The sequence below is a fragment of the Mobula birostris genome, chromosome 12, assembly GCF_030028105.1.
Source record: "Mobula birostris isolate sMobBir1 chromosome 12, sMobBir1.hap1, whole genome shotgun sequence".
NCBI lineage: Eukaryota > Metazoa > Chordata > Chondrichthyes > Myliobatiformes > Myliobatidae > Mobula > Mobula birostris.
This window is the reverse complement of record NC_092381.1, coordinates 55313823-55326744: the sequence shown is the minus strand read 5'-3', so window position 1 is coordinate 55326744 and position 12922 is coordinate 55313823. Positions and strand designations below refer to the sequence as shown.

The window sequence follows — 12922 nt, the reverse complement described above, 5'->3', positions numbered from 1 at the left end:
TCTGGTTTGTCCTCATTCCAACATTGCAGAAGACTGAGGATAGAAAGGCTGGTGTGGGAACGGGAAAAGGAACTGAAATGACATGTAACTGGGTGTGCAAGATAGACATTGTGGGCAGAGTGTAGACATTCAGCAGTCACCTAGTCTGTGCTCGGTCTCACCAGACTAGAGGCCACATCATGAGCACTGAAGCAAGGCTGGAAGAGGTGCATGTGAATCTCTGCCATAGTTGGAAGGTTTATTCAGGTCCTTGGGTGGCAGTGAGGGAGGAGGAGAAGGTGTTATGCCTCATACAGTTGCAGGGAAAAGTGCAGGAGATGAAGAAAGTTGGGTGTGGAGGAATGAGTGAGCCAGGGAGTCATGGATAGAAAGGTCCCTGTGGAAAGTAGAAAGAGGTAGGGAAGGATTGATTGGACAGGCATTCAGATCAGTTGGGGTGAAAAAGACAATAAGTGCAGTCTCTTACTGAAGGATTGAGTGTTTCTCTGCCTGCAGTTATTTATCTCATTCAATTTCAGTGAGCCTTAAGGCTCAGTCGAGGAAGATGAATCTATTCTCACTAGAGATTAGAAGATTGAAAGGTGATCTTATTGAGATATATGTGTTTCTGAGAGGGATTAGCAGGGTAGATGTGAGAGGGAATTTTCTGTAACTGGAGAAATCTTGTGAGCCATTGACCCAATGTTAATTCTTTTTCTTTTTTTTTTAATCACAGCTGAAAGCAATTTCTGTTCTTATTTTGATTTCCAACAACCTGCAGCATTTTTAATTTTCAAATGGAATATTGAATTTTATTGCACAGGGAATGGAGTATAATAGTAGGGTTGGCCAGCTACAACTGTACGGACATTGGCAAAGACCACATTTGGTGCCCTACATACAGTTCTGGTCATCTTATTTACGGAGAAATATCTTGCACTGAAGACAGGTAAAGAAGGGAAGAGACATAAATGGACTATGCGAAGTTGAGAGCAGTGTAGAAAGTGATAACAAAAGTGGTGAAATTTCCAAATTCCATATGAGTACAGAAATCTACATTGCTAGAGTCACAGCCTGGGTTCATGTGAGTTCCCATAGCTCTCTTGAAATAGAGAAAACAAGTGGAGCTAAAGGAGATGCTGTTCAATGTGAGAACATGTTCAATCAAACAAATGAGCATGTTGCCAGAGGGAAAACGGTTGAGCCTCTGTACAAAGATGAAGCAGAAGGGTCTCAATCCATCCTGGTGTGGGATGGAGGTGTGGAGATATTGTGCATGAGGCCACACTCAAATGCACAGCAGGATCCAACAGAGGGAGCTATCAATTTGGGCAGTTCCCGATGCTTCCTTTCAAATTGACTTTGGAACTTAAAGTGTTGCAGAGCTAAACATCACCAATCTGATAATGTTATTTGAGCAATAATTTGGAGAGATGTTTTTGTGTTATAAGTCAACAGAGCATAGCCTTCCCAGCATTTAAGGGAATGAAGCAATGCCCTGAAAGTTATACATCAATTCAACATGAAATCAAAATCAACATAATGCAAATAGTGGAAATCTGAAATACAACCAGGAAATGCTGGAAACACTCTGCATCTGTGAAGACAAAAACAGAGCTAATGTTTCAGCTCGGCAACTTTTCAACAGCATTCCCTAATGAGAGGTTATTGACCTGAATTGTCTCCTATCTTTCTGAGGTTTCTTATTTTCAACATTTTCTGTAATATTGCAGTTTGCCAGTGGAAGGTTGACTGATTTGATAACAAATCCAGTCTCAGAATCATCTGCACACTCCATTAAGGCTTCCCAGCAGACAGGCTCAGTTACCAGATGCACGGTCAATTAGAATGATGGAATTGACTCTGTTGTCTTCTAATTCTTCTTAATTTTGGTGCTGTCCCATCCTTCAGAGTTTAGCTGGTCCCCTGGATTCTTTAATTTGCAAAGCAGTTGTCCTAAAGGGGAGTTTTAAAATTACAATGTTCCTGGAATATGAAACATTAAAATTCCAAGTCCATGTTAACCTGGCTGATAAGTAAGCACAACAAATGCTATTGCTTTTGATTCAATGATGAGTAGAATGTATTTGTGCTATCTTGTTTACACATTTTATCATACTGCTCTACACTAATCAGGAAAGTTATAGAGTCATAGAAAAGTACAGCACAGAAACAGGCCCTTTGGCCCATCTCGTCTGTGCTGAACTGCCTGCTCCCATCGACCTGCACTGGAACCACAGTCCTCCATGCCCCTACCTATTCAAACGTCTCTTGAGTGTTGAAATCAAGCTAGTATGCATTACTTGTGCTGGCAGCTCATTCCACACTCTCACGACTCTCCAAGTGAAGAAGTTTCCCCTCATGTTCCCCATAAAATTTTCATCTTTCACCTTTGACCTATGACCTCTAGTTGTCGTACCAACTAACCTCAGTTAAGAAAGCCTCATAATTTTGTACAACTCGATCAAACCTACTCTCAGTCTTCTATGCTCCAGGGAATAGATTCCTAACCCGTTCAATCTTTCCTTATAGCTCAATTTCTCCAGTCCCAGAAAATCCTTGGAAATTTTCTCTGTACCTTTTCAATCTTATTTACATCTTCCCTCCGGAAATTTGCTAATCTACTTAACCACATTATCATCCAGATCATTGATATAAATGACAAACAACAACGGAACCAGCAATGATCCCTGCAACACTCAACTAGTCACAGGCCTCCAGTAAGAGAAGCAACCATCTACTACCACTCTCTGGCTTCTCCCACAAAGCCAATGTCAAATCCAATTTACTACTTCATCTTGAATGCCAAGTCACTGAACCTTCCTGACCAACCACCATTGCATAACTTTGACAAATATCTTGCTAAGGTCCATGTGGACAACATTCACTGCCTTGCCTTCATTAACCTCCCTGGTAACTTCCTTGAAAAACTCTATAAAACTGGTTAGACATGACCTACCATGCATGAAGCTATGCTGACTATGCCTCATCAGTCCATGCCAAATATTTATATACCCAGTCCCTTAGAATACCTTCCAATAGCTTACCACAGTTGTCACACTCACTGGCTTATAATTTCATGGCTTATTTTTAGAGCCTTTCTTATAAAGAAGAATAAAATTAACTATCCTTCAGTCCTCCAGTACCTCAGCTGTCTCGAAAGATGATTTAAATATCTCTGCTGGTGCCCTTTCAATTTCTGCACTTCCCTCCCAATTTTGTCCCTTGCCACCCTTTTGCTTTAAACATATTTGTAGCATCTCTTAGGATTTTCCTTCGCCTTGTCTGCTATGGCAACCTTGAGCCTTCCTGATTTCTTTCTTAATTGCTCTCCAATAAACACCTCGGTTGTTCCTACCTGCCTATACTTCCTATTCCTCTTTTCTTTTCTTAACCAGGTCCTCAATATATCTTGTAATCCAAGTTTCCTTAAGCCTGTTATCTCTTCCTTTTATTGCGACACTATCCCATCTAGTCCTTCTGTAGTATGGGAGTCACAGTCAATATGTGGAAAGTTAAAATCACCTACTGTAACAACCTTATGTTTCTTGCACAGTCTGATGCCTCTACAAAGTTGTTTCTCTGAATCCCATGGACTTTTGGGTGGTCTGTAATATAGTCCCATTAACATGGTCATACCCTTCTTATTTCTCAAAACCACCAATAGAGCCTCATTAGATGAGTTCTCCAGTCTGTCCTGACTGTGTACTGCTGCAACATTTTCCCTGACCAGTAATACCACCCCTTATCTTTTAATCCGTCCCACTCTATGGCATCTAAAACAATTAAACCCCTGAATACTGAGCTGTCAGTCCTGCCCCTTCCGCAACCAAGTCTCACTAATGCCTAGAATTTCATAATTCCATGTGTTGATCTCTAACTCGAACCTCTTCTTGCTGAAGTCTCAAAGATCTACCTAAAGCCTCAAAACCCCCTTTCTACCTCTCTCCATTCCAGTGAAGGCTGTTTCAATAGCTGCTCCACTTCCCTCTGCCTTTTTAATTTGTTCTTGCCAATCAATCCCAATCGCTGATTGTCTGCTGTTCGAAACACCAGGCTGCCGTGAATCACTGCCTTATCTACTTAATGGGCGAACCTGAGGGAGCCACATCCTCTCAGGCTTCAGATCTCCAATTGGCTGCTGCTCAACAGGAAACCATTCTCAGAAATCATCAGGACTCAGAAGGAAACCATTCATCCTATTAAATCCATTGAAAATGAGTCACCCCTCCGAATCCTAACTTCTACAGCTGTTCACATACACAATCTAATAACATTTTCAATGTGACGACTTTTCTCTACCTCTCTGGTTTTGAGCTACATTCATTGACCATCTTCTGGCTTATAAAGTGTTTCTTCCTTTCTTCTCTAATTCTTCTACCAATTATATTGTGTCTATGCCCCTTGCTTTCTTGAAACCTCTGCCAAAAGAAATACAAACATATAAATATGCTGATTAGGCGCAGAAGTCACATTCTGTCTAGCAAGCCTATGTCTCTGTCCAGTAAATTTCTGTTTGATCATTCTAGAATCCCAGTTTTCCACTTACTCTGTCACTGAGCAACCTTTCATCCCCTTCCTGATTAAGAATTTATCTACATTCTCCCTAAAAATATTTAGTGATTCTACATCCACTACCCCATTGGGAATTCAAAGACTCATGATTGTCTAAGTTTTGCTTCACTGTGATTTAAAGCTCCAAACTCTGTTACTTTGTGTTCAGTTCCCTTGGCAATAAATATTTGATTCTGTTAGTTTTCCTAATTACTTGCCATACATGCATTCTAGTCTTTTGAGAATTATGTATAAATAGATCCATCTGCGTATCAGAGCTCTGCAATCACTCACATTAAGATAATATGTTTTTTTCCTGTTAAATGGACCATTTTACATTTTTCTACATTATGCTTCCCACTCATTTATAAACATATATACATTTTAAGCCTGAAGTCCATCAATATATTTAGCAACCATACCTTTTGAGGTTTCCTAAAGGTCATTTATACAAGTAGTAATAAAATGGTGAAGCCCCACCACTGATCCCAATTACATACCGTTCGTTACATCCTGTTAGCTAGATCTCCTCCATATTATAGATATGGTTAGCCCTGTAGCCATGTTACTGAACTAATTACAAAGAAGTTTGGACAAACAGATGGGAATCAGAGCACCAGGTCAGAAAGTGGAGGGATGGAGAGGAAGTACAATAAAAAAAGGCAGAAAAAAAGTAATGCTGTAGATATGATGGGGTGGATCGTGTGTGTATTTTAATGCCAGGAGTATTATGGATAAAGGTGGTGAACTTAGTGCATGGATCAGTACTTAGAACTATGATGTTGTCACCATTACAGACATCTGGTTGATAGAGGGAGAGGAATGGGTGCTTAATGTCTCAGGGTTTTGATATTTTGGAAGATAGATAAAAGTGGATTTGTACTTCTTCAGGGACAATATTACAGCTGCACTGAGAGTGGACATAATGGAGGGCTCGTCCACTGAGTCTATATGGGTAGAACTCAAAAATAGGAAGGGCACAATCACTCTGATGGGATTGTGCTATGGACCCTCCAATAGCCAATATGATATTCAGGAACAGGTATGCAGGCAGATTAAGAAAAGGTGTAAAAATGTAAGCAGGGACCTTCTTAGTTCAAGAAATTTACATGGGGCAGAATTTGTTAGGTGCATCTAAGAGAGCCTCTTAAATCAAAATGTAGAAGGTCCAACAAGAAAGATGTACTGGATCTGGTGCTGGGTAATGAGCCTGGCCAGGTGACTGACCTATCAGTGGGTGAGCAGTTAGGGAACAGTGACCACAACTCCTTAAGTTTTAAACTAGCGATACATCAGGATAAATATGGACCTTGTGAGGAAGTATTAAATTGGAGCAGAGCAAATCGTGAGAGCATTAGGGAGGAACTAGGGAGAGTTAATTGGGAACAGCTGATATTGGTCAGGTCCATATCTGCCATGTGGAGGGTGTTTAAAGACCAACTGCACATAGACCAGGACAGGTATGTTCCAGTCAGAGGGAAAGACAAGGATGGCAAGGTAAGAGGGCCTTGAATGTCGAGGGAGGTGATGAATTTAATCAAGAAGGAAAAGGAAAAGTATGTAAAGCTTAAGAAGCTAGAATCAAACAAAGCCTTTGAGAATTATAAAAAAGCCAGAAAAGAACTCAAGAAGAGTATTGGGAAAGCTAAGGAGGGGCCATGAAAAGTCCTTGGCAAGTAGGATTAAAGAGAACCCCAATGCATTCTATACATACATCAAGAGCAAGAGGATAACTAGGGAGAGGGTGGTATCATTCAAGGATAAAAGGGAACATTTGCTTGAATACAAAGGACATGGGTGAGGCCCCTAATGGGTACCTTACATCAATACTTACTGGGGAAAAAGATGTGGAGGATAGGGAAATCAGTACCGACAATATTAATATGCTGGGGCACTTCGAAGTAAGTGAGGAGGTAGTATTTGGGTTCTGGTGAATATGTCCTGGGGACTTCAAAATTCAAAAACTTTGAAAATATTTGAAAATTAATGTCCTCGGGGCCTGATGGGACAAACCTCAGGTTATTGAGATAGGCAAGTGAAGAGATTGCTGTGGCCTTGTCCAATACCTTTGTGTCCTCTCTAGCCATAGCTGAGACCCCAGAAGTCTGGCGAATATATAATTTTGTTTCATTATTCAAGAAGTGAACCAGGGATAATCCTGGAAACTATAGACTGGTGAATCTCATATCAGTGATAGGGAAGTTACTGGAAGGAATTCTTAAGGATAGGATTTATGAGCATTTGGACAACCATGGCCTAATTAGGAAGAAACAACATGGCTTATGTGGAACAAGTAGTGTCTTATTAACTTGATTGAATATTTTGTCGAGGTGGTGAGGGTGATTGATGACAGGAGAGCAGTGGATGTTGTCTACATGGATTTTAGTAAGGCATTTGCCAAGGTCCCTCATGGGAAGTTCATCCAGAAGATTAAGGTGCATGGGATCCATGGTGAATTGGCCATGTAGATTCAGAGCTGGTCTGCCCATAGAAGACAGAGGGTAGTGGTTAAAGGGACATACAGTATTCTAGCTGCCATTATGTGATTAGTGCAGTTCCGCAGGGATCTGTACTGCAATCTCTGCTGTTTGTGATGTATATAAATGACCTAGATGGAAATGTAGATAGCTGGATTAGTAAATTTGCAGATGATACAAAGATTAGTGGTTACGGATAGAGTAGTAGATTGCCAAGGGGTACAGCGGGGTATAAGTTAGTTGCAGATGTAGGCAGAGAAATAGCAGATGAAATTTAGCTCAGCCAAATATAAAGTGTTGCGCCTAGGTAAGTCAAATTTGAAGAGACAGTACACTGTTAAGGGCAAAACCATTAACAGTGTGGGTGAGAGCAGAAGGATCTTCAGATCCAAGTTCATGGTTCCCTGAAGGTGGCTACACGGGTTGACATGGTGGTTGAGAAGGCATATGGCATGCGTGCCTCTATTAGTTGAGGCACTGAGTTCAAAAGTCAGAAAGTTATGATCAGCTTTATAAGACCCTAACTAGGCCACATGTGGAGTGTTGCGTGCAGTTCTGGTCACCCCATTATAGGAAGGATATTGAGGGTTTGGAGAAGTTTCAGAAAAGGTTTACCAGGATGCTGCCTGGATTGGAAGGCACGTGGTATAGTGAGAGGCTGGACAAACTTGAGTTGTTTCCTCTGGAGCCGGAGAGGTTGAGGAGAGATCTGACAGAGGTTTATAAGATTATGAGAGGCATTGATAGAGTAGACAGATAGTTATCTTTTCCTAGGGTTGAAATGTCTAGTACCAGAGGGCATGCATTTAAGATGAGGTGGGATAATTTTAAAGAAGGTGTCAGGGGTGTTTTCTTTCACAAAGAGTGGTGGATGCCTGGAATGTGATGCCTGAGGTGGTGGTAGAGGCAAATACATTAGGGACTTTTAGAAAAGTTTAGATAGCTGCATGAATGTTAAGAAAATGGAAGGATATGGACATGTGTAAGCAAAAGGGATTAGTTTAGTTGGCCATTTGATCACTAATTTATTTGGTTTGGCATAACGTTGTAGGCCAAAGAGCCTGCTCCTGTGCTGTAGAGTTTATGTTCTGTATTCTATGTCGTAATAGCTTAAAGATTTATGTTCAGTTGAATTTAAATTTTATTACTTACTTAAATTTGATTTTAAAACCAAGTATCAGTAATTAACCAAATATATAAAAAAAGTTTGTTCACTTACTTTCTTTAGAGATGAAAACCTGACACTAGTAATTGGTTCTTTTTGTGTCTTAGGGTGTCCTGCTAAAATAAAAGAGCTTTCCAAACGGTTGTTATTGTATATTGCTTCATAGAATGCAAGCAGTTCAGCGTTTTAATTAGGTGCCTCTGATAACTGCACTGTTAGACTCTTCTCCTATTAACTGTTCCAATTTCTGTAGCTACAGAATAATCCCTAGGTTCCTGTTTGTATCCTAATTACGCCAACATTGTTATGACGCAGATGACCTTCAAATTAAAGGCACATAGTAATTGCCCTGCAATGTTGTTTCTAATTAAAAGACTGAATATTGTTTGGATATTTAAAACAATTACAATGAGATTTTCTCATTAACTCACTACAAGCCCAATTATTTTCAATCATTAATTTTTTTCCATCCCAGTTTTCAATTTTATTATAAAAACAACCGTAGTGGAAGACGAATAACCCTCCAAACAAGGTCTGATTTATTGAGATTCTATTATTTTGTGGTGTTTGTGAGTGTTATTCTCAGTCCTTCATGCAGCTTAATCAACACCTCCACTATATATCTCCAGAAAATTGCTCATTCTGGTGAAAGGTCCAAATACCAGATGTCAGAGGTTAATAATTAAGATGTTGGGTGAATGTAGTTAGCACAAAATAGAAATAAATTGTGGATTAAATTATCAGAGAAGACTACATGTGTAAAGTACAGTATGGTGCAAAAGACTTAGGCACATATATATAGCTAGGGTGCCTAAGATTTTTGGACAGTACCATATGTTGGTTAAAGTAAAAAAGTGATCGGGAAAGAGAAGCCAGAATACTTAGCTTTGTATTAGCTCAGTAGTATTAAGTATTATTTGGTACCTGGCAAAGGTCTTAGGCACCCTAGCTGTATATATGTGCCTAAGTCTTTTGCACAGTACTTTACAAATGTAGCCAAAAGACACAAACGATACATTTCAAGAGGAAGAAGGGATTGAGAGATGTGATCGTCAGATCTGTAATCCACAATAAAAGGATGACTTTTCATACTTTGAAAGATCTTAAGAACTGAAAAAAGGAAACTAGTTCCAAAACACCAAAAATTATACATTCAGCTTGATGGGCACAACGTGATGACATAGCAGATGCATCAGATGTTCCTCTTATCAAAACACTTCCTATGGAAGCATTGGATTTTTGTGTATATGTTGCACAGCAAACAGGAACTAACTTGCCAATAATATAACTAAATCCCTGGAAAGAATGGACAAAGTACGGAACTGGGATATATGTTGATGATTCATAACCAATACCTCTGGTGGATTGGTTCAGTCTGACTATTGCTCCTTCTGCCATCAAAGAGCTTAATGGCCTCAACAGAAAGTTAGGTTGAATGGAAATTCACATGATTTAGCAACTGATAGTTTCCCCATGGAAAGTTCTTTTTACTCTCTGGACGTACAAGTTAATTTCAGCTACCTGGACAAGGCAATAAGAGTGGAATGTACTGGTGGTGGTTTTCCATTATTTCAGTAGATAATGGAAAATGATTGCATAAAAATTTGAATATGAAAGGTTTCAACAGAAACAAATGGCAATTGTTAAATATAATGAATTCCATGATAATGAGTGTTGTTTTTACATATGTATATTTGCCACATATTACATGGTGAATTACAGAAATCAATGTGAGCTGGCTTAAAAATCCATTGTATAATGTATTGTTTGATTAAGTTAAAAATAATGTGTAAATTCATATAAAGTGTTAGCTGAGGTAAGTTAAAATATGCAGAAACATAGTCATATCCCTTTAATTTCAATCTCAGGTTCAAAGTTTTAAATTCTGCAAATGCAGAAAAATCAATCTATATGAAAAGAATGGTTTGAATACCAATATTTACAAAAAGAAATTAATGGCAAATCAATGATCAAACTCCTTAAAGCCACTTTACCAAAACACATTCAAAGTGTTCAATTGAACAGTGAGAAAGAACTTCTGTTTTTTTTTATAAAATAAAATTTGTGTTTTGATTTTTTTTCTTTTCATATTGTACAAAAGTGATAAGAGTTCTGTCTGTTTTGAAAATGTCAGAATTTGTACTCGGTTACAAATTCATGCTATTAATGTCCTGCTATAAATTATGTTGACTTTGCAGCTTCTTGAAAAAAAGAATCTTTTTTTTCTGGTTTTGTGGGTGAATGATGAATATACTTTTCATTAAAGAACATAGAAGAGAGGTTGATATCTGCATAGTGATTCAGCAGTGAGCACTTGGACCTTGGATGACAAATCCAAATTGCTATAAGATTCAAATACGCTCTCTGTTTCTTTCTCAAGCAATTATTTCTAGCAGAACATGATTTCTTATTAAAAAGTTCCAAATCTGCAGCAAACTGTTAATGGGCCCTTTGGATAGAGAGCTCATCCCTTTTGACCTTGGCACAGTCAGCAGTTAATTCTTTAAATCAGCATCTGTCACAATTGTTTGCACAAACGATAAGGCAAACCACTATTCCTTCATTGTTTTGTTTTTCTGCCAAAACAGAACGGCTTTGAGGGAGGTTCAGGTGAGGCCGATAGATTTTATTTTGCTCTCTGGTCCAATGTTGAACAGTTCACTGTTTTCCTGTAGCACACTCATGGCTTCAGCTGATTATTTCTTGCTCTTCTTTATCTGGGCATAGAGAGGCTCTACTGCCTGTGGGCAGACAGACACATGTTAAATTCAGAAACTTCTTTTTCCATCACACTGCACATGCACATTAATCTCTTTCACCCTCATACACCAATAAATGCCACTAAACATATATAAGTATCTGGAGGGATAAGGATAAAATTCATCTGCTTGGCCTGGGCAGTATTCTGAATTATGTTGGCCTGTTCTTGCCTGTTTTTGATTCCATTGAAATGAATTTAATGAAAGTTAGCCAAGTGCTATAAAATCTATGTGCCCTGATTAATGAAGTCAATCTACCTCATAGTAATATTTGTTCAAAAGTACTTTGAAATTGTGCTTTTAACAGTTTATTATCCATGATCCTAATGCCAGTGAGTGACATCATCAATATGCAAGCCGATGGCTTCCTATTTCAATGCTCCTACTGGCATTAATGTGCTTTTACATTCTTATCAAACTGTCTCTTATTTTGTTTAGATGTTCTATCTGTCTGTCCTAAGTAGCTCAGGTTCAGTCTCTGCCACATTTGGCACAATGTGCTTTCTCACCATCCCTTTTTGCTCAGAGAATAAGCCTAATCTATTATCCCAGTTGAAGTCTCACTGCCAATGTTTGACCTAATGAGTTGTATTTCTGCTCAACAACTTCATTTTCCTGACTTGTCACCAACCTAAGTTGCATTTCATTCATTCAGTCCTGACTGACTTCATTAGCTGCAAAACTTTGCAAACCATTGATTTGAACTTTCAAATTTTAGTTTGGGAATGCTGATTCTTTATCTACTTTATTTTAAAAAAGCATTCAGTAATAATGCAGTTTGGAGCTTAACAGACATCAATGAGTATATCCTTAGCAGGTCTACAGAACATAATGTCTAAAATGAACACGGTATGAATCCTGTTACAGTACATACATTCCACTGGTGCAGGCTCATGCAGTTATGAAGACTGATGAAAACAAGCCATGTTCAAAGAAAATATGCACACAAAAGATGAGAATACAACCAAAACAAACCACAATCCATGGGTCGCAGTGATCAGCAGCAGTGAGATGCGTGCACACCTAGGAAAGAGAAAAGAGATACCTACCCCAACCTCTTCTATCTAGCTACCGACCTGTGGGGTGAAAGAATCACCAAGCGAGTCAGCGACTGCATCAGCACTTGAAGGTGCTTCTGAACTAACAAGCTATGGAAGAGGAAAAGGAAATCTCAGTAGCAGAAATATCATAACAACACTGGAAAAAAATACAGTAATGCCAACAGTTGGCATAATTATTGATTTCAAATGACAATATGCCAATTTCCTCATATCCATCTTTTGTCCTTTTATCTCATCATATATCCTTCTATATTTCACTTGTACCACTAATCTAACCCATAGAGTACTTCATGTGTTTGCCCTCTAATGGAAGTCTCTTCAAAACGTTTATTTCAGTGCTATTTGTCGTGACTTGTGACCGCTGGTTGCCTATAATATGGGGGTGTTTACAGTCCCAAAATCATCCATTAGCTGTATGTAGTTTTGTAATCTCTTAAAGCTATGGGAATCATTACAATATTGGAAGTATTTCCTTGAACTGTATCCATCTGCTGTTACTTCTTTTCAAAGAAAAATATAGTGTAATGCATCTTTTAAGTATTCTGCTGTGAGATCATGAGACTAATTACTTGTTAAATTCAGCACACGTCCTGTAACAGTATCCACTACAGTTGGATTACTGACATGATATGTTTTCTTATATTAAATAATCCGTTGTATTATTCCAATATCCCAATTTTTAATACACTTAAAAACACAAAAAATGGAATAAAGAATCCTCTCCAGTCTGCCCATCCCTCAACATGATCATGGTTTGTTTATGATGGCCTCAACTATTCTTCAGAGCTGATTGCCCATTGCTCACAACACCTCAGTCTTTCAAATATTTATCTGTAGGTATCTCCACCTTAAGCATATCCAGTGAGCAGGACTTGGGGACAGAGATTTCTAGAGGCTCACTACTCTCCAGGAGAAGGAACTTATGTG

The 12922-nt window shown here is 38.8% G+C and overlaps 1 protein-coding gene across 1 annotated transcript in view; it reads right to left on the bottom strand.

The window, feature by feature from the left end:
* dab1a (DAB adaptor protein 1a) overlaps positions 1 to 12922 on the bottom strand; it is a 383120-nt gene that overhangs the window by 42593 nt on the left and 327605 nt on the right. The window contains exons 14-16 of the mRNA XM_072274548.1: positions 12011 to 12082; positions 10883 to 10916; positions 4956 to 4968 (exon numbers count right to left, since the gene is read on the bottom strand). Of these exons, the coding sequence (XP_072130649.1) occupies positions 4956 to 4968; positions 10883 to 10916; positions 12011 to 12082 (119 nt within the window). The remainder of the gene's footprint in view (positions 1 to 4955; positions 4969 to 10882; positions 10917 to 12010; positions 12083 to 12922) is intronic.